Genomic DNA, 20,600 nt, shown 5'->3' on the forward strand with positions numbered 1-20,600 from the left:
GTGTGTAATCTTTGTTCTTCCAGAGGCATTTTACAGATTTTATGTGCATTTCTTATTGGTTTGTGTCATTGTTTCCTATTCCGAAACACAAAGGCAGTGAATGGAAAACTTGTGCAGTTTCTACAACTCCATTCATATACCATGATATATAGTTTTAATTCTATTGGTCTTTAAATGCTTTTATAAATTATTATTTTTGCTGTGTTTTTAGCTGTTCTTATTTTATCTGGAAGCCGACTTGAGGCCCTGTCAAGTAGGTAACTAATCCCCCCCGCCCCGACACTCCAGGGACAATTTAACACAAATTCTCCCCTCACCCCTGGTCTGTAAATGCAATAAAGGAAATTTCACCTGCTGAAGTTCTTCCTATCAATCAGCTGTTCGGTGATTATTTTTGTTAGACGAAACCAGAGTCCTTCTTGTGTGGGCCTGTCAGACCTAAGTCCCTGGGGCTTTATCATGTCCTTTGGTTTCCTTTTTGTTATCTGTGCCACCCTGAGTACCTTCCCCAAAATTATTGCATTATCTTCGGGTAAGGGAGCTGATGTCCTTATCTGTTGCAGCATCTGTGTCTTCTATTATTACCTTTCAGCTTGCAGCACAGAAGCAGGGAGAGTGGAGGAGAACTGAGTGCAGGACGTTGGAAAACAGTGAAGTGCATTGATTTGCTTGTTTCTATGGCCGAGAAGCAAGAGTGTGAGAAGAGCAGTGGTTGCCGCCCGTGGCCAGTTCAGGAACATAATTGTTTAGGCTTGCAGAAAGGCTCAGAAAGTGGACATCAGTTGGCATGTGACCTCAAGCAGGAGCAGGAAAGAGAGTGGCTTAGATAGGGGGAGCTGCACTGGGGTGCTCAAGTCCAGCAGAGGTGGCAATGGGATTTGGGGAGGCAAATGATGAGGAACATTTTTTGAAAATAATTTGTTCTACTGTTCTTTCTGCTTTCCCCGATCAAACCCAGCTTCCTATGTCCCCTGGACACCAGCTAGCTACAAAGTTTGGGTCCCACTGCTTTCCAAATACATTTGGATTTTGACACTGAGCTAGCCCAGCAGCCAGTCAGAAATATCTGGGAGTTCATATGTAGAAATCAAAGCAATAGCCACTCCCTGTTCACATTGGCACTTTCCCAAACCTGGCAGCACCTGGTATAGAGCTACCTTGGTTCTCGAACTTAATCTGTTCCGGGAGTCTGTTCAACTCTCGAAACCATTCAAAACCCAAGGCGCGACTTCCGATTGGCTGCAGGAGCTTCCTGTAATCAAGTGGAAGCCACATCAGACATTCGGCTTCCAAAAAAAACGTTGCAAACTGGAACACTTACTTCCAGGTTTGCGGCATTTGGGAACTGATCTGTTAGGGAGCCAAGCCATTTGAGTACCAAGGTACCACTGTATTCTGTTGCATAATACTTTGGCATATTGTGGTTCTATTTGGCTGGCCTAATAGCTGTCATAGATGTGGATGGCGCTGTGGTATAAACCACTGGGCCTAGGGCTTGCCGATCGGAAGGTCGGTGGTTTGAATCCCCGTGACGGGGTGAGCTCCCGTTGCTTGGTCCCAGTCCCTGTCAACCTAGCAGTTCGAAAGCACGCCAAAAGTGCAAGTAGATAAATAGGTACCGCTCTGGTGGGAAGGTAAACGGCGTTTCCGTGCACTGCTCTGGTTTAGCCAGAAGCAGCTTAGTCATGACCCGGAAAACTGTCTGCGGACAAACATCGGCTCCCTCGGCCAGTAAAGGAAGATGAGCGCCGCAACCCCAGAGTCGTTCGCGACTGGACTTAACTGTCAGGGGTCCTTTAGCTTTTTAATAGCTGTCAAATCAGCTTTATTCCCCATTAATTTGTCTTCTGTTCTTTAAAAAAGAAACAAACAAACCTATGCTAGGGCCACTGCAACATCATCTGGCAGTGAAATCTATAACCTGATTATGCACTGAAAAAAGTACGGTAATACATTTTGTCGCTGCATAACCTACTGCCAGTCAACTTAACTGGGTAAAATGTGTGGACTGAATGTGCAATGTGGCACCATCAGGCTGGATTTGTCTGGGTATACGCACAAACAAGGCACATGCCATACTGTTGGAAACTGCTACCCATCTCTGCAGGGACACCAGGTTTTCTGCACTCTGAGTGAGAGCCAAACTAGACCCCATCCACAGATTTAGCAATTGCATGATTATTTTTTAAGAGTCAATTGCAGGGGAGGGGCTAGAGTTTAAAGGCACTCTACTACTTCCAAAAGGTTTCAGTCCAAACTAGGGTCTCTGAGCCTGTTTTTTTACATGCCCTCCCTCTGCCCCTCACTCGTAGTCCTCAACCACCCATGGAAGGATTCTGTGCTCAGTGAAAAACCATGCTATCTATGCCTTCTCTTGTCAGAGGTCAGCTCAGCACCAGGAAGTTTTCTTAAAATACATACAGCATGCTGTCATTTATGAAGAGCAGGTGTGTTCTGGTTTCTTTGCAATAAGCAACCTTCAGAGTGGTAGCACAATCTTTTCCCAATCCCTGTTTCCATATACATTAGTGGCCAAGATTGTGGAAACCTTTTGGGGGGAAAGTGTATTTCTGAGGTTTGATGGCTCATAACACCACTTCCTTTTGAAGTAATACCATAAAATTATTTATCAGTGGAAAGATAATTTAATGAAGAATGTAATGCCACAAAGTATGTTCAACTATCTGTATTCTGTCAAAAGTTATAGCCAAATAACCAGAAAAAGGAAGCCCAACAGGTTGATACGCGGTAGCTTTCCTTCATTTGAATGTAGCCAATGAGCATGAGTGTTTAGAGAGCCAATCAGGTACAGTGGTGCCCCGCTAGACGAATGCCTCGCTAGACAAAAAACTCACTAGACGAAGGCATTCGTCTAGCGGAAGGCTGCCCCGCAGGACGAAAAAGTCTATGGGGCTGCCTCGCAAGACGATTTTTTTTTTGTTTTTTTTTTTTTTTATCTAGCGAAAACCGCGGTTTACATTGCTGCTTCGCTAGACGAAAAACCCGCTAGACGAAAATACTCGCAGAACGAATTATTTTCGTCTAGCGGGGCACCACTGTATTATGAGCCATCAAACCTCAGAAATACACTTTTTCGAAAAGGTTTCCACAATCTTGGCCACTAGTGTAATTGCAGAGGAGCCTGCCTGCTTAAATATCCCTTGATAGCGGGCAATGCTGTGTCTGCCTTTGCCATTTAAGCCAGGGGTCCCCAAACTAAGGCCTGGGGACCGGATGCAGCACAACCGCCTTCTAAATCCAGCTTGTTTTTACATGAGTAGAATGTGTCCTTTCATTTAAAATGCATCTCTGAGTTACAGTGGTACCTCGACTTACGAATTTAATCCGTTCTGAATGCACATTCTTAGGTCAAAAAATTCGTAAGTCGAAAAAAGCAATTTCTCCATAGGAATGCATTGGAAACAAAAAAATTCGGAAAAATTTGTAAGTCAAGTAAACCGCATCTAAAATTCGTAAGTCGAGTAAACCCCATCTAAAACCGCCAACGGATGTCCTTTGGATGTCGAAAAATTCGTAGGTGTGCAGGCACTTTTTTCATTTGTAAGTCAAAAAATTCGTATGTCGAGTAATTCGTAAGTCCAGGTACCACTGTATTTGTGGGGCCTGCCTGGTTTTTACATGAGTAGAATGTGTGCTTTTATTTAAAATGCATCTTTGGGTTATTTGTGAGGTGCAGGAATTCGTTCTCCCCCCCAAAAAAATATAGTCCGCCCCCCCCCCCAAGGTCTGAGGGACAGTGGACCGGCCCCCTGCTGAAAAAGTTTGCTGACCCCTGATTTAAGCCCTAGTACGCTATGTGAGTGTGAGTTGGCTCTCAGGGACTTTTCATGCATCGGAAGTGTGAATGTGATAAGCATCTGGTTGAGGCTGCTTATATCATACAAGGAAATCCTTCAGGGAACTGGTACTGGCGTGTGGTTCCCAGCTGAACGTACAGTTAGTTGATACCCCCGGTTTGCTACAACGAAGAGCTTTTACAAGCAATTGGACCACTTTCTCAGGGACAGCAAAGTGGCAGAAGATGTCAGCTGGTCCCCAATGAAGATCAGGCAGCTTTTCCTTTCTCAGGTGACAAACTTGACAAGAAGGAAGTGACGGGGATAGATGAGATTTAACTCTGCTCACCTAGCAGGCAATCCAGGGGTAGACTTGCAAAGTGTCATCAAAGGTTGTAGCTCATGAACGGGTAGCTATGGCATTGCATGAAATGAATGCTACATTTTCCAGCAGGATTGGCCTGCATACAGTAGATCTCAAACGTGCTGTTGACAGAGATTCCACCTTCCCAACATATGCCTAAAGTGAAAGTATGAAGAATTTTAAAGTGCTATACCTTGGCTTGGAGCTGTGTGCTATGGAACCATAGGATGACCTCACTTTGTTACTGTTGCCCCCTTAACAATAGGCATCACTGACACCGCCTCTCCTGGTATGTCCCGTGTAGGACCTTAATGTCCTCAAATAATAATCTTTTGGAGGTCCCAAGCAACAAAGACGCTAGGTTGGCCTCAACTAGGGCCAGGGCCTTCTCAGTATTGGCCCCGACTTGGTGGAACAGTCTATTACAAGAGACCAGGGCCCTGCGGGATTTGGCATCTTTCCGCAAGGCCTGCAAGACGGAGCTGTTCCACCTGGCCTTTGGGTTGGTTTCTGTTTAATATTTATACTTCATTTTTTATTGGTGGGTTATTGAAATTGAGACTGCAGTTTTAATATTGAATTTTTAAAATTTGTATTTTAATCTGTTATTTTAAAATGATTGTGTTTATGTTTTTTGCTGTGATTTTAATTGGTGTTAGCCGCCCTGAGCCTGTTTTTTTTTTGGCTGGGAAGGGCGGGGTATAAATAAAAAAATTATTATTTTATTTTTTATTTTAAAAAATCTGCTTTGGCTGCCCATCTATTACTGAGCCAGCTTAGGTCCAGGGTACCTCAGGAACCGCTTAAACCCTTATATCCCAGCTTGATCACTGAGATTATCTGCTGGAGTAGTGTTGGCAGTTCCTTGAGTTGGAAAGGCTCCTTTGACAACTGCAAGAAACCGAACTTACAGTGCCGATGGCACAGTCATGTGGAATACTCTGCTGATAGAGATTCTGCAGGCGTCTTCTGTTTCAACATTTATGCACATATCCTGGAAACTTTTTCTATCCCATCGGGGTTATTCAGGCGGCGAAGAACACATCTTTCCATAATTGCTAGCTGATTTCTGATTTTAACTTTTTTTTAATTTTTGCTTAAACGGATGGTTTCATAGATAATTGCTGCATGCTGCTCTGGTATTTGTAACAAACAGTGGTGTGAATTAATTATATATTTATTGGAAATATATAAAGCAGGGGCAGGCTGCATAGTTCTGCTCCCTGTTGGTTGCGAGGATTCTGACAAAGACACTTGTTTTGTTGAGATAAGCAAGAATCCATTCTCAGGATAACTTAAACACAGTTTGGTTATGCCTTCACCGCTGAGAGAATCTGACTGTGCACTCTTTATTCGAAAATGTAAAGCAGATTATTGGACCACCCACCAAGATAATCTTAGACAAGTCTTCCCCAGTTTTGTGCCCTCTAGAAGTTTTTTTTAACTAAGACTCCCATCAGCCCCAGCTAGTTGGCCATGCTGGCTGGAACTGAAGGGATATAGAGTCCAAACTACCAGAGACCATCTGGTTGAGGAACACCTGTCTTAGATGGCTGACTGGCTGACATGACATGGATTTCGTGCTTCTCGACTGAAAAGTCTGAACCAGACAACATCCCTGAGTGGTGTTTTCATACAGTGGCCTCTGTGGGATGGAGCCAGGTCCAGTCGAAGACATTTTGGCACCTGAGGCAAGCCACAAAATGGTGACCCCACCCCTTACCCCTGTCAGGGAAGAATGGTGGTTGAAGACCTACATCAGGAACAAGGAGGGAATGGTGATCTGCATTGGGAACAAGGGGGAAGTGAAGGTCTACATCACAAACAAGGGAGAGAGGAGACCAGCAGTGTTGTTTTTTGGCCATAATGTCACCTTAGAGGTGAAATGAGAGGGGCTTCCACAGAGGCAGCAGATCAGGCCCACATGAGCATGTCACACCTGTTGCTGCTATCATGGCACTGAAATAGATATAATTAAGAACTCTGGCCAGAAGTTTCAACCAAAAAGATGCGTTTACTCATAAGTAAATACAAATACAAGATTTTACAAAGATCATTATTAAACAGCATCAAACGAGCTACTTTGGTCCATTTATTAGAATGATACTTTAAAACCTTCTGTAATTCTTTTGATGTTGCTGAATGATGACCTTTATTAAATCTTATTTAGTGAATGATACTTTAAAATCTTGTTTAAAACCTTGATATAACTCGTTTGATGCTGTTTAATAATGATCTTTGTAAAATCTTAATTTCTGAAACTTGATGTACTCCGTGCTATCTAATATTATTTGATATTGCCAGCTGAGGAAGGCATCTACGCCGAAACGGGGCCCTGCCCTGGTCTCCCTGGTCTCCAGTTGTCTCATTATACATCCGACACGCATCGTAGAAGCCCTTGCATCAATTTCTAAAAGACTTTCAAGAGAATTTTCAATGTGAAACTATTTTTTCATTTGAGACTGTAATTCTTAACAGGATTAACCCTATATTTGTATTTACTTATGAGTAAACGCATCTTTTTGGTTGAAACTTCTGGCCAGAGTTCTTAATTATATCTATTTCAGTGTATTTGGTAATAAGAACTCCAACTTTATTTACGCTATCATGGCACTGGCATTGGAATATGCAACCCTTGGAGGCTGGATCTGCTGTTCTGTGGAACCTGCCGTCTGAGACAGTCACCTCTCCTTACCTCATGGGTGGGCCGGCCCTGAATGGAACCCACCAGCACATAATGCCTTCCAAAGAGCTGGGTTGGTTAGAATTTTCCCCTCCCATAGAAAGTATCTAAGCAAATGGGTTGGGAGGGACTTTGAATCTGATTCTTACCATGTGTTTTTCTCACTTTACACGCCAGGACCCCCCTCTGCTCCCCGGAGTGCCATCTCAAATGTTAACGAGACTAGTGTCTTTCTGGAATGGATTCCTCCTGCTGATACTGGTGGAAGGAAAGATGTGTCTTATTATATTGCATGCAAGAAGTGCAACTGGCACTCGGGTCTCTGTGAGGAGTGTGGTGGTCATGTCAGGTACCTCCCACAACAAAGCGGCCTGAGAAACACCTCTGTGATGATGGTGGACCTGCTTGCCCACACAAACTATACCTTTGAAATTGAGGCACTGAATGGTGTGTCCGACCAGAGTCCGGCTGCGAGGCAATTTGTGTCAGTCAATGTAACCACAAACCAGGCAGGTAAGTGCAAAGTTTCGCAATGGGATAATTAGGTTCTGTGGGTGGGCTTGCCAGGTGTGGAACATGCCGGGTTGAGCACAGCTTGAAATCGCAGAGCTTGGCTTTTGATAATGAACTTGCGTTTCCTTCCTTAAGCCACACAATATAAGAAATGTTTCCTCCCAGGGGCCCGTTTAATAGACCATGGAGTTACTTATGCAGAGTATTTCTCATTCACTGTCAAATCAGTCATAAATGCAGCCATTTCCCCCTGTTGGTTAAAATCTAGATGTAGCTTAGATGCTTTTCAGCAGCCTTAAGAGCTTTTAAAAGATTGTTTGAAAAAGAAGAAAAGATAGTGACTTTTTAAAGCGTAGGTTTGGCACCAAGAATACATTTGCAATCTCCTAGCAGAAGACCCAAGTGTGATGGCTTGAGGGCAGCGTTTTCTAGAGTGTGGACCATCAGTGGTCCAAAAGGTTCTGTCAGGTGGTCCTTGGCATGTCTGTGGATTTCTGGTTGAAGAAAGGAAGATGGCATATCCATCATGTTGAATAGTCATGCTGATTTTTAATGTTATTTTAATGTTTGTTTTATTTCGTATGCTGCATTCTATTGTACTGTATTACAGTTTGAATTCTATGGAATTATGGTTCCGCAACAGACTGAAAAATGATTAAGTGCTCCTCCAAGGACATCGGCAATTCTCTGTGACAGGGAAAAGTCAGGGAACCACTGCTTTAGGGTTTTTCTTTTCTTTTTTTCTATATTGCTACAGAAATTACATTGACGGGTCACTCCCTGCACTTTTTTTTTTGAAGGCTTGAATCCAGATGTGCTCTTGTGCAAGTGGTGATACTTCCCCTTACAATTCAAGGTTCTTGCATAAGGAAAGAACACCAAAATCCACCAGAAAACGTTTTTGTTTTTTGCGCTAAGTCCATGTTGTGTGACGTCTGCAGCAACAATTTTCAGGACAGCACTGCTGCCAGAAGTCACTCTGCTGGAGTATCTCTGCATTCAGATTTTGTTATTGAAAACATGATGATAAAAGGGAGTAGGTTGAAAAAATTCCAAATTATGTTTGATAGCAAAAATCAGATTTCTGAACAGAGTGCCTCGATCTTCAAGGGCTGGTGTGGTTTTGTTCAAACCAATTTTCAGAGCAAGATTGTTGTGGGATGGGGCAACATGTCTCCAAACTGTAGTTCGGTAGTGAAATGCAGTATATTTTATTGAAGGTCATAAAAATCTGTTGTTTTGTTATGGTTACTTGGACTTCCAGTATGGCCTTTGAACAAATGGCCCAAACTTGTCAGAGAAGAATTTACTGGTTCCTTACTCTGATTTAGCTCTCTTTTAACTCCATAAAACCACACAGTAGCTGTAGAACATTTCCCTTCGTATTAAAATCAAGGGCAGTATACCTGAGACTATCACAACTGTTTGCAAAGAATTTTTAATATTTTGTTGCTTTTGCAAACAATCCTTTTCATTCAATGGAGAATTATTGACAACTTCTTCACAATAAATATAGTCAGTAAGATTTCTCTTGTTTATAGCTGATGAATGAATGACCATTACAGTATTAACCACACACAAAAAGCAAAACAATTTAATAATAATAATACAGTGGTACCCCGGGTTACGTACTTAATCCGTTCCGGTTTACAGTATGTAACCCGAAAAGGACGTAACCTGAACAATTCGTTCTACGCATGCGCAGACCGAAAAAACCTGGAAAACGAAAAACCTGCGAAAAATGCGGCGTTGGGTTGCGCTTCCGGGTTAGCAGAGTTCATAACCCAAAAAGTACGCAACCCGGAATGTACATAACCCGAGGTACGACTGTAATAATAATAATAATAATAATAATAATAATAATAATAATAATAATTTGGATTTGATATCCCCTGTTGATCTCATGGGTTATTTGAGGTTAAGGAAGGCGAGTCTTTTAGTGTGATGTAGTAGATAGTGTTAGGACAGGACTACAGGTGACATTAAACACAGAACTGCTTTGGCGAATGACAGCCTTTTCTAGAGTTCTTTGCCTCTCCAAGGAATGTTTTCTCAGATCTGCTGGGGTATCGCATCCTGTTTCACCACTTGAGGTGGCACGGAAACTGCCACCCTGCCCTGTTGTTGCCTCTGCTGCTGCCACCACCTGCTCTGCCACCGTAACATCTGCCACTGGCGGAGAAGTGCCGCCACCATTGGCACCAGTTTCAGGCAAGATCGTGCCAATTTGGGGTGAGGGCTTGCCCCAAATGAATGCAGTCTTACCCCATATTGGAGGTGGAGGCAGGGTGCCCACAGTGTTCCCACTGGGGGGTGGGTGGGTCTTCTATGTGTGTCATTCCCCCACCACCACATCCCTGTCAGCAGAAACCAGTGGGCAAATGCAAAGAAACACCCCAGTAAATATGACGAAACGTACAGTGAGAAAGGGAGAACTTGGCATGGGGACTGCTGCGAGGAGTTGGGGGGTCCTCAGACAACCAGGTAGATGTCAGGTGAGCACTATTCTGTTTTGGTCAGATATTCCCTGGAATACTGTGTCAAGTGCTGAGCACCCCAGTTCAAGAAAGGGGCAACAAAGATGGTGGGGACTCTGGAGACCAAGTCCTGTGAGGAAAGGCTGAAGATGTGTTTAGCCTGGAGAAGAGACAGTTAAGAGACGATACAATAGCTACCTTCAAATGTTTGAATGATAGCTGCCTAGATGGTGGTGCTAGTCTGTTTTCTGCTGCTCAAGAAAACAAAACCAATGGGTTTTAGTTACAAGAAAAAGGTTTTTGAAGAGTTCGAGTTATCTGACAGAGAAACAGACTGCCTCAGAAAATGGTGGACTCTGTGAGAGGTTTTTCGCCATCTATTAGGAATGCTGTAGTGTTGGATGTCTGCATCAGCAGGGGGTTGAACTAGATGACTTTTCAGATACCTTTCAAACTCTACGATTCTTTGAAGCTCAGCAGATGGTCATGTTCATGTCGCTTTCCCCTCAGACTAGCCTACATACATCACATTGTTTTTTTCTGAGAGTAAGATGGAATGATATACAAAGTACACCACCCTGAGCTTTGGAGATAAAGTTAGATATACCAATGTGAAGGGTTTCTTTAAAAATGGAGGTACATACAGACAACTTTCCCCTTTTGTGTAGAAGCTGGGTGTACCAAGGTTTTGTAGAAGACATTTCTCAGGACAAAGACATCTATTTTATATTGGCAGTAAGAAATGTTGTGCCTGGAAATTCAGACCATATGCCATGGTATTGGTCTGGCAGACTCATTGGTGTTGACAGAAAATTTGCTAGCCAACACCGCAGATGGGGCACTATTTTACCATGTCAAGCCCAAGAAAATTTTTGTGAATTTCAGAATTTACAAAAGGCTCATGCATTAAGATTCTGGCTGCTCCAGATGTACGTCGCAAGTACAACTTTTGGTATAAATTTGTTTTTGGTTCTAGCAGGAAGTATTTCCTAAAAACTTTTCCTTTCCCTCAAATAATTTTTCTCTTTCCCCCTCTTTTTTCTTTTGTATAACTGGCACCCTTAATATGTCTTGCTTTCTTAATTTTCATTTTTGACTGCAAGGGGTATGTGAACCCATCTAGGAACCCAAATCACACTGGAAATTGCAACAAGAAAACAACTGGTTCATTTTCCAGGCTGGAAAAAATATAACAATAAGCTGAATCCTGTCTTTGAATAGCTAGCAGTAGATGATCAGATGATATAATCCATGAACGACTTTATTGTGAAAAGTTGATCAGTTTAATGGCTAATCTACGGTTCTCTGTGCATTATTCAAATTGTTGTGAAAATTTAGTAGCACTGTGAACAGTAAGGCTGGAAAGAGGTGTTCAGAGTCCAATAAATTCATGTGCCAAGAAAACTTTGATTCTGCAATTGATGTAACATGTAACATAAGCAAATCTGTACATATTTCTGCTGAGGGTTTTGTGGTTTATATAAATACATCATGTACCACCTTTCCACGAATTATTATTTTTATTTATTTCACAAGATTTAGATGCCATGTGATTGTTAAAGCAAAAACCTCAAAGTCAGCTTTAAAAAGAATAATCTATTAACCCTTTACTCCTGCACCCAAGCGTGAATCCCCATTCTTGCTCACCGATAACCTTATTCAGCTACACTGTTCATAGAATCTTAGAATCCATAAAGCATAATTTTAAAAGCATCCCAGACAACTGGATAGTTGACTTGGTTAGAGGATGGTGCTGATAACACTCAGGTTGTGGGTTCAGTTCCCATAAGGGGCAGCTTCATATTCCTGCATTGCAAGGGGGGTTGGACTAGATAATCCTCAGGGTCCCTTCCAACTCTACAATTCTATGAGATCCCGTGGAAATTTTTACAAGTGTGGACGCCACAGTTTGCCATCATTTCCCTCCTTTCCTTAAATGCAAAATATTGCAGGTTCAAAAACATTTCTATTGTTTATGTGCTTTCCTTTGAAAAGCAAAACTACCAGTGGAAAACATGGAATTTAATCCCACATGCACCCAATAATGTTTTTAAAAAAACATCAGAAATAAGATATCACATGAAATCATTCGCAACATCAACACCCATTTTTGCATGTCAAATCTTCATCACAAGCCATCTGACGCTTGAGTTGCAAGTTCATCCCCACTCCAGATGGTGGAATGTCTGTTACCAATGAATTATGGATCAGATGAATACTTTATGGTTTTATATATAACTCCCTTGTTGGTAATTGGTTTCTCTTAGTTGGTTACCAAGCTTTAAACAATCCTTAGGTATCTAGCGATGCACAATATGTATGGGCATTAAATTAAGAGCTGGGAGCCCAGAAAATTTAGCAATGGTTATTCTGTTGTCCAAGTCTCTTTTAAACAGTTGGGCAGGTTGATTTTATGGGTTGGATGCAGTCATACTTAGAGTAGGGCCACTAAAATCAAATTAGGTTAGTAATGAGTCATGCCCCGTTAATTTCAGTGGATCACTCTGTGTGTAACTAAGTCTGGATCCAAACCTATGTACCATATATACTTGAGTATAAGCCTAGTTTTTCAGCACACTTTTTGTGCTTTAAAAGCTGCCCTCGGCTTATACTCAAGTCAACCATTCCTTAAGAAGTGTACAAGAACGGCGGTTCTTTACTCTTCCCAGGCAGCTTGTTCCATTCCTGAACTGCTCACATAAATGCAAACTTTAGACCCCAGAAGGCAGAAAGCCTATCAGTTAAAGAAGTATTATAACCCCACAGGTGCTCACTTTCCCTGGCTCCTGCTTAAACAGGACAGGATCCCAGCCTTCTCTGTATAACACAAGGGAACATTGCGCTGTGAGTTAAACCACAGAGCCCTAGGGCTTGCTGATCAGAAGAATGGCGGTTCGAAACCCTGCGACGGGGTGAGCTCCACAGCAGCAAAGGAGGAAGAGGAAGGAGCAGCCCAAATGGCTGCTTTGGGCTGCTCGTTCCTCCTCTACCACAGTGGCAAAGGTGAACCGGCTTATACTTGAGTCAATAAGCTTTCCCACATTTTTGTGGGGAAATTAGGTGCCTCGGCTTATATTTGGGTCGACTTATACTCGAGTATATACGGTATTCAGTACTTTTGAGCACTGTTTCCTGTAGAAAGGCGTGATAATTTGACACACTTCATTCTTTTGTATTCTTAACACTAACTTTCACCAGCACCAGCACCAGCAAACCGATCACAAAGTGAGCGTCATTGGGCTGTAGCGGTTTGAGTGTAAACATGAAAATATAAGAAATAAAGTTCATATCTTGCTAAGCCTGCCAAGATATTTCCTTTTATGTTTTCAGAAGGCTGATTTTGCCAGAAAATCTACCATTTAATTCACCAGTGTTGCATTTAAAAAAACAAACAAAAAAAAAAAAAAAACCTGACAGTTTTGGCTTCTCTTGCCTTATTTACTGTAGATCTTCCTCTAGTTTTGATCCTGGTACTTATTTTGAGGGCATATCATTGTGGCGTCAGCACAACAGACCCCTAGGCTTAAAAAGGTGTGATGCATTGAATGACAAAACAAAGCCAACATCCTTATTGTCAGTCATGGTAACACAATGTTGGGGAACCACTGGTTCAAGTGATTTTCTGTTGATGATAGCCAAACCTTTACCTGTGACTGGCTGAGTTGTCCTAATGTTATGAAGGGTGCCCTGGCAGGCAGAGTCACTTCAGCTGACAGTGGGGGAGTGTTCATATTTTGGGATGGGGGCACAACAAAAAGACAGATAGGGTTGAATGATAGAGGCAAGAGGAAGACGCCGAAGGATGGGAACTCAATGGGTGATCAAAAGATGTTCTGCCAAATGCAGCGGTTCTTTCCAAGGATATCAGGGCAAATAAACAAAGCAGGTGGAAGATGAACCAAAGTACCTTTATTGAAGAAAACAAAACATACATACCCCAAATGTCCCCAATCTGCTCCCAGGAGCCCCTCAAGTGGGTAGCAAAGACACACAAACAGACTCACGGCACCCTCACCCTGGGTCCGTGATGAGGCTCTCTCTCCTATCCCAAATGTTTGCCTCTTATAGAGAGCTTGATCTTAATTAGCAACATCTGTGGTCAAACATCCAAGCTCTCTTCCCTTAAAGAAACATCCACACAGAAGCTAAGTTTGGGGCGCGGCTCGGATATGGGGAGAACTCCAAGACATGCCACCCTATCTCCTCGTGACAATATCTTCCAGAATGTTTCCCATACACAAGAATACGCAGGCAAGAAGGTGCATGCCACTGGGAGGAGCAGGGAGACATTCAAGTCCACATATTGATTTGGGCAACCTCAACTTTGCCATGAAAACATACCGTAATTGTAAGACCATCCCCAATCTACAGTGTTCATAAGTACATTAAGATTCCATTCGTCTGAGAAATTTGTACTGAAGGATGGGCTGCTAAATACCCTTTTGTAAGGGGGGGACCCCTACTTTTCATAAAAGTAAAGGGACCCCTGACCGTTAGGTCCAGTCGCGGACAACTCTGGGGTTGCAGCGCTCATCTCGCTTTACTGGCGAGGGAGCTAGCGTTTGTCCACAAACAGTTTTTTTCTGGTCATGTGGCCAGCATGACAAAGCCACTTCTGGTGAACCAGAGCAGCGCATGGAAACGCCGTTTACCTTCCCGCCGGAGCGGTGCCTATTTATCTACTTGCACTTGACGTGCTTTCGAACTGCTAGGTTGACAGGAGCAGGGACCGAGCAACGGGAGCTCACCCCGTCACGGGGATTCGAACCTTTGGTTGGATACTTTGCATAGGGTTGGATACTTTGCATAGGGACTGCCTAAACATACATCAAAGATGCCTTATGGTGAAATGGATTATTGATCCATCTAGTGCAGTATTCGCTATTCTGATCACTGGGCAGTTCTCCTGTGTCTCAGGGAGGGAAGTTATTCCCAACTGAATTCCTTTTGCTAGACGTTGAAACTGGGACTTTCTGTATGCAAGACAAATGGTGTACAAACTTAGCTATTGTTCTACCTCTGCTGTAGATTGTTTAATATTGCTGCACATTCTCTGAGTCTTCATTGCCTCGTGTGCGCTCTGCCTGATTGTTTTTAAAGTCTTCTAGCATATTTGTCCAGTTAGCCTTGTCTCTGAAGTTCTTCTCTGCATGCAAGATTTTGACGTCCTTGCTCCCCGAGGTATTCTTGAATGGAGCCCTCTTTGCTGCAATGTTGGTCCCCATATTTGACTGTCTGAAAGGCTCAGCTTGCTTCAGTAACCTCAGAATTGAGAAGCAGCTGAGACCTCTTGGTGTGTCTGGCCGCACTGACAGGATGATAGATGTATGTCCCAGTGAATCTGTACCTAGCAATCTTTCCAGCTCTTTGCTTTGCGTTCAACACGCAAACAAACTCAGTCGATTGAATTTCATGCCACCTTGTATTTTCCGTTGCTCAGTCAAGTTGAGAACTCCATAATGTTGTTCAGACTTTGTATTCTTTTGTTCCCAGGTGCTCTGAATAGGAAATAAGCCTTATATGCTCCAGTCCTTTTCTCTGATTGTGCATGGCATGATTGAGCCAATGGTATTTCTGCAACTGCTAGTTATGGCTTTTCAAAAGTGTTTCAGCCTTCTGTGATCACTTGCCATTATGATCTTCCATCATCATAGCATTTTCTAGGACTCTATCTATCTATCTATCTATCTATCTATCTATCTATCTATCTATCTATCATCTATATCTATCTATCTATCTATCTATCTATCTATCTATCTATCTATCTATCTATCTATGTCTATCTCTATCTATCTATCTATCTATCTATCTATGTCTATCTCTATCTATCATCTATCTCTATCTATCATCTATCATCTATCTCTATCTATCATCTATCTATCATCTATCTATCATCTATCTATCTCTATCATCTCCATCCATCCATTATTTGGAATACCTGTTTTAAGACATCCTTCTGGAGTTCCTCATAAACCCTTTTTTTTTCAGAAACAAAAAATGAATTTTGCACCTTTCCTCTTTCCGTCCTACCTGAAAACAGCTGTGGGTGGGCTAAAGCTAGTGTTCAGATTATGTTCTGAGTACAGTGGTACCTCAGGTTAGGAACTTAATTTGTTCTGGAGGTCCGTTCTTAACCTGAAACTGTTCTTAACCTGAGGTACCACTTTTGCTAATGGGGCCTCCTGCTGCTGCCGCACGATTTCTGTTCTCATCCTGAAGCAAAGTTCTTAACCCGAGGTACTATTTCTGGGTTAGCGGAGTCTGTAACTTGAAGCACCTGTAACCCGAGGTACCACTGTACTAAATTTCATTCCAGTGTACCAATATTTAATGGAGAATTAAATATGCATGCACAGATGACAGAAATCACGCCTCTGCAGACGTGATCCGGCCCGTGGAGCGATCTTCACGGGAGTGAACCAGCCCAGGCGAGGTAAAACTTGCCAACCCCTGACCATAGCTGTAACCAGTTACATGCTTGCTGTGATGGTCTAGTAAACCCTCCAGGGTTATCTTTTGTCAGTGAAGAGTGTGATGAATTTTAGTACTGATAGATGAGCCTTCTGCTATATAGGATAGGAATGGTGGTGTCACATTCAGTGGTTGCTAATTCTAGGGGGATTGACAGGGACTTCCTCTGCCTTTCACATCCTTTGGGGGAGTTTTCAATGTAGCTATCAGAGATGAAGTCAATCTGCTGCATATCACAAATTTGAGTACCATACTGCCGCGCACTTTCAAACGTGTCATTCAAACTTGGCGAGATGTCTTGTCTGTTGTCTTCCTAATTGTAGGCATAAAATCAACAATGCATGCTGGAAGCAGAGATGTGTGCTTGTGAATGAGTAGCCCGGGATCACTAATGGCGTGTGCCCCCCCCCTTCCAGTTCTGATAACAGAATGCATTTAGCTGGGGTGAGAGGGGGTTTTGTTGGTAACAGAAGAAACTTCAGAAATTGCTATCAGACACTTTAAAGTTTGATTTACTGCCAGTCAACAGTTTATTCAGATCTTCTGCTGCAATGTCAGCTATTTTTTGATCACCTAACACGTGTTTTGCTTGAAGTTTTATTGGTGTGCTCATTGAATGATGAGATGTATGAAGTCAAAGTGAACAGCTTCACTTTCTTGACTTAGTCGATGTGTTGTTGTTGTTGTTGTTGTTGTTGTTGTTGTTTTGTTTAATTTTGTTAACCAGCCTGTTGTTTTCACTGCAAGAAGCTGAAAGCTGCAACTGTATGGAGTTCTTGCTTAGTGACAAAACTGTGTGGTTTGGCTACGTTCCGCACGTTGTAAGGATTCCCCCTTTGTGCCTAGGCTGTTCTTAAGTGCAACTCTTGGTGTGTTTTCCCAGTCATCTCAGAATGTTTCACAGCGGCACTTTTCTGCATTTGTGACTTGTCAAATGTTGTTGCAGACAGCTGAAGCCCCATGATGGATCAGCTGCTATTGAGAACCATAATTCAATCCATCTTGTTTGTCCAGTTATGGCCTTACTACTCCTATGGGATCTTTGTACTGTTGGCTCCAAATTTACACCAGGAGCAAATGCATTGAAAAGTCCTTGTTCGGCTTCAGAACAAAATGGCCGGCTTGAAACTTTTTGTAAATACATTGGTGATCAGCTTTAAATTGTCCAATTTTCTCAGCGTACATTTCCCCCCCTCAGTGTAACCTTTTATAACTAATGCTGCCGTAATCATGGAATAATAATTTGACTTCTCTGAAGGTGACCTTCCCAGTTATCTTCTTCTGTCTAAAGGAATGAGGCTGTCAGCGAAGGATCAAAAACTGCTCCCAATGAGCACACATTTGTGATTTCTTTTTGAAAGTCTCTGAGAATTCATGAAAGCCATGTTTTAGTTCATTCGTTATGGAAAAGGGGCCACGTCAAAACATGCCTGTTGCTGTACAGATTTGCTTTCACGGAATAGCATTACCCAATCCCCAACTGCATGAGGAACACCCATATATTTATTACTTTCCAAACTATGCCTTCTGTTCCAGTTACAGGTAGGTAGCCGTGTTGGTCTGTCGTAGTCGAAAGAAAATAAAAAAATTAATCCCGTCCCCCTTCGAGTAGCACCTTAGAGACCAACTAAGTTCTTCACATATCTGAAGAAGTATGCATGCACACGAGAGCTCATACCAATAACAAACTTAGTTGGTCTCTAAGGTGCTACTAGAATGGTTTTCTAAAAAAATGTCTTCAGTGTCATCCTAATGGAAATTTCTGCCAATAATAACTTTTCTATGGAAGTCTGTTAAAAGAATTATATATAACACCATTGGCCTTGATGCTATTAGCCTGCTGTTGAGATCCAACAGCCCCCCCTTTAAAGCCTTAAAATATGTAATTTGATTTCAAAATAACTCGTTTAACATTTTGCGTGTCAAGGTCCCCAAGCCACCCCTCAGATAACACACACTTCACACAGAAGTTTTTTTTCTTGCATGGCCCTAGCCCCTGACCAGGGGAACAGACAAAAGCATGATGAGCCCCTGGATTCCTTTAACGGAATTCCCCGCGCAGCAGCAGCAGCATTGGAGGGGCAACCACAGCCAATCCTTACGCCTCTACCAACCAATTTAATAACCAGTGCCTAACCGCAACCTTACAAGTTGTGACTAATTGCTACGCAGTAGGCGAATCACAGTCCTTGGCCATCTAAACGATCCCACCCAGCAACAGAGGGGTGTCTTGTTGGCCCCCCACCGCAACATGTGCTCTCCATGAAGGAGAACTCGCTTTGTGGAAACCATATTCCACTAACACAAAAATTATGTACATTGGTCCCTTTACCGTTAAGAAGCAAACAGACCTGTAGCAAGTGGTTGAGTAAATGATCCAGCCAACAAATTAGGGGTAGTTACCTATCCGGATGTTGTGTAAGAAGGAAGAAAAAAGCAGAAAACGCGAAACTGAAACCTAAAATGCATAGGTAACATACTGGTCTCATAGTCAGTAATGGAATATTGATATACAGCAATAGAGTAACTGGCTTTCTCCACCTGTCTCCCCAAACAAATAAGAAATAAGAAATCAGTGTTGCAAGATTGCAGTATGGAAGTGTGAACACCTATGTCAAAACAAAACGAAAATGGAGCAGAATTAATCATCTAGGCTAGGAAAAGTTTACTCCTGGAGTTTAACAGATCCTTGGAGTACTTTGTAATTTTTTTTAAAAAAATACACCTACCCATACAGATATACTCCAGTGCTTTTGACGTAGCATAATGGAGTTTATGATACAGCCAAAATGCTGTTATTTCTCCAGTCCTATATCAAGAAGCTGGTAAGGATCAAACGGACTGCCATTAACTGAAGTTTCTGGCAATTTCACTTCCCCATCCATTTCAGTAAGGTTAAAGTAGCTTACCCTGATAGCTTAATAGATTGAACGTAATCTTTAAGATTAGTCATGCTGGCCACATGACCCGGAAGCTGCACGTCGGCTCCTTCGGCCAGTAAAACGAGATGAGCGCCGCAACCCCAGAGTCGTCCGCGTCTGGAACTAACGGCCAGGAGTCCCTTTACCTTTACCTTTAATTTTTAAGAAAGTGAGAAGTTGGTGCAAATGACAACTGATTCCATAATTCTTGAGGGGTACGTGGAATATGAAGAGCTTTTTCCAGATATTCTGAAGAGCTGCTGGAGTCAGTCCACAGGAACCCCGCTGGCCTAGGAGGGTTAAAGTTTTTTTTTTGTTGTTTTTTAAAGTTTAAAAAGTTCATTTTTGTAGCTGGCTTGTAGTCAGCTTAGAGTCTTACGACCTTCCAGTCTAATTTTAGGATGTTTGCACTGAAAAACCAGATGTTTTTCTGCTATACTATGGGATAAAGCCCTTAAACAAGTTTGCCAAGAGAAATCTCACTGACATTTCATTGGAGATAATAGGTCAGTTCAAGACTTTTCAGTAGAGTGGGCACTCCTCTGTTTGATGGGCTATCTGGTCCAAGTCCAGTTCAAAGATGAAATTAATAATAATAATAATAATAATAATAATAATAATAATAATAATAGTAGTAGTAGTAGTAGTAGTTTATTATTTATACCCCGCCCATCTGGCTGGCTTTCCCCAGCCACTCTGGGCGGCTTCCAACAAAATATTAAAATACAATAGTCCTTCAGATATTAAAAGCTTCCCTAAACAGGGCTGCCTTCAGATGTCTCCTAAAAGTCTGGTAGTTGTTTATCTCTTTGACATCTGATGGGAGGGCGTTCCACAGGGCGGGTGCCACTACCGAGAAGGCCCTCTGCCTGGTTCCCTGTAGTTTTGCTTCTCGCAGTGAGGGAACCCCCAGAAGGCCCTCGGTGCTGGACCTCAGTGTCCAGGCAGAACGATGGGGGTGGAGACGCTCCTTCAGGTATACTGGACCGAAGCTGTTTAGGGCTTTAAAGGTCAGCACCAACACTTTGAATTGTGCTCGGAAATGTACTGGGAGCCAATGTAAGTCTTTCAAGACAGGTGTTATGTGGTATCGGCAGCCACTCCCAGTCACCAGTCTAGCTGCCGCATTCTGGATTAGTTGTAGTGTCCGGGTCACCTTCAAAGGTAGCCCCACGTAGAGAACATTGCAGTATTCCAAGCAGGAGATAACCAGAGCATGCACCACTCTGGGGAGACAGTCTGCGGGCAGGTAGGATCTCAACCTGCATACCAGATGGAGCTGGTAAACAGCTGCCCTGGACACAGAATTGACCTGTGCCTCCATGGACAGCTTCAAGTCCAAATGATGCGAAACCAAAAGATGGGAGAGCAGGG

General features: G+C 42.7%; 1 protein-coding gene across 4 annotated transcripts in view; it reads left to right on the forward strand.

The window, feature by feature from the left end:
• EPHA5 (EPH receptor A5) overlaps window positions 1-20,600 on the forward strand; it is a 243,530-nt gene that overhangs the window by 147,679 nt on the left and 75,251 nt on the right. For 3 of the 4 annotated variants that reach the window (XM_033169275.1, XM_033169276.1, XM_033169277.1), the window contains exon 5: window positions 7,022-7,357. The exons of the other annotated variant lie outside the window; for it this stretch is intronic. In XM_033169275.1, coding sequence (XP_033025166.1) covers window positions 7,022-7,357 — 336 coding nt within the window. The remainder of the gene's footprint in view (window positions 1-7,021; window positions 7,358-20,600) is intronic. 4 annotated transcript variants of the gene reach the window in all.

The sequence above is a fragment of the Lacerta agilis genome, chromosome 14 (genome assembly GCF_009819535.1).
Source record: "Lacerta agilis isolate rLacAgi1 chromosome 14, rLacAgi1.pri, whole genome shotgun sequence".
NCBI classification, from domain to species: Eukaryota; Metazoa; Chordata; class Lepidosauria; order Squamata; family Lacertidae; genus Lacerta; species Lacerta agilis.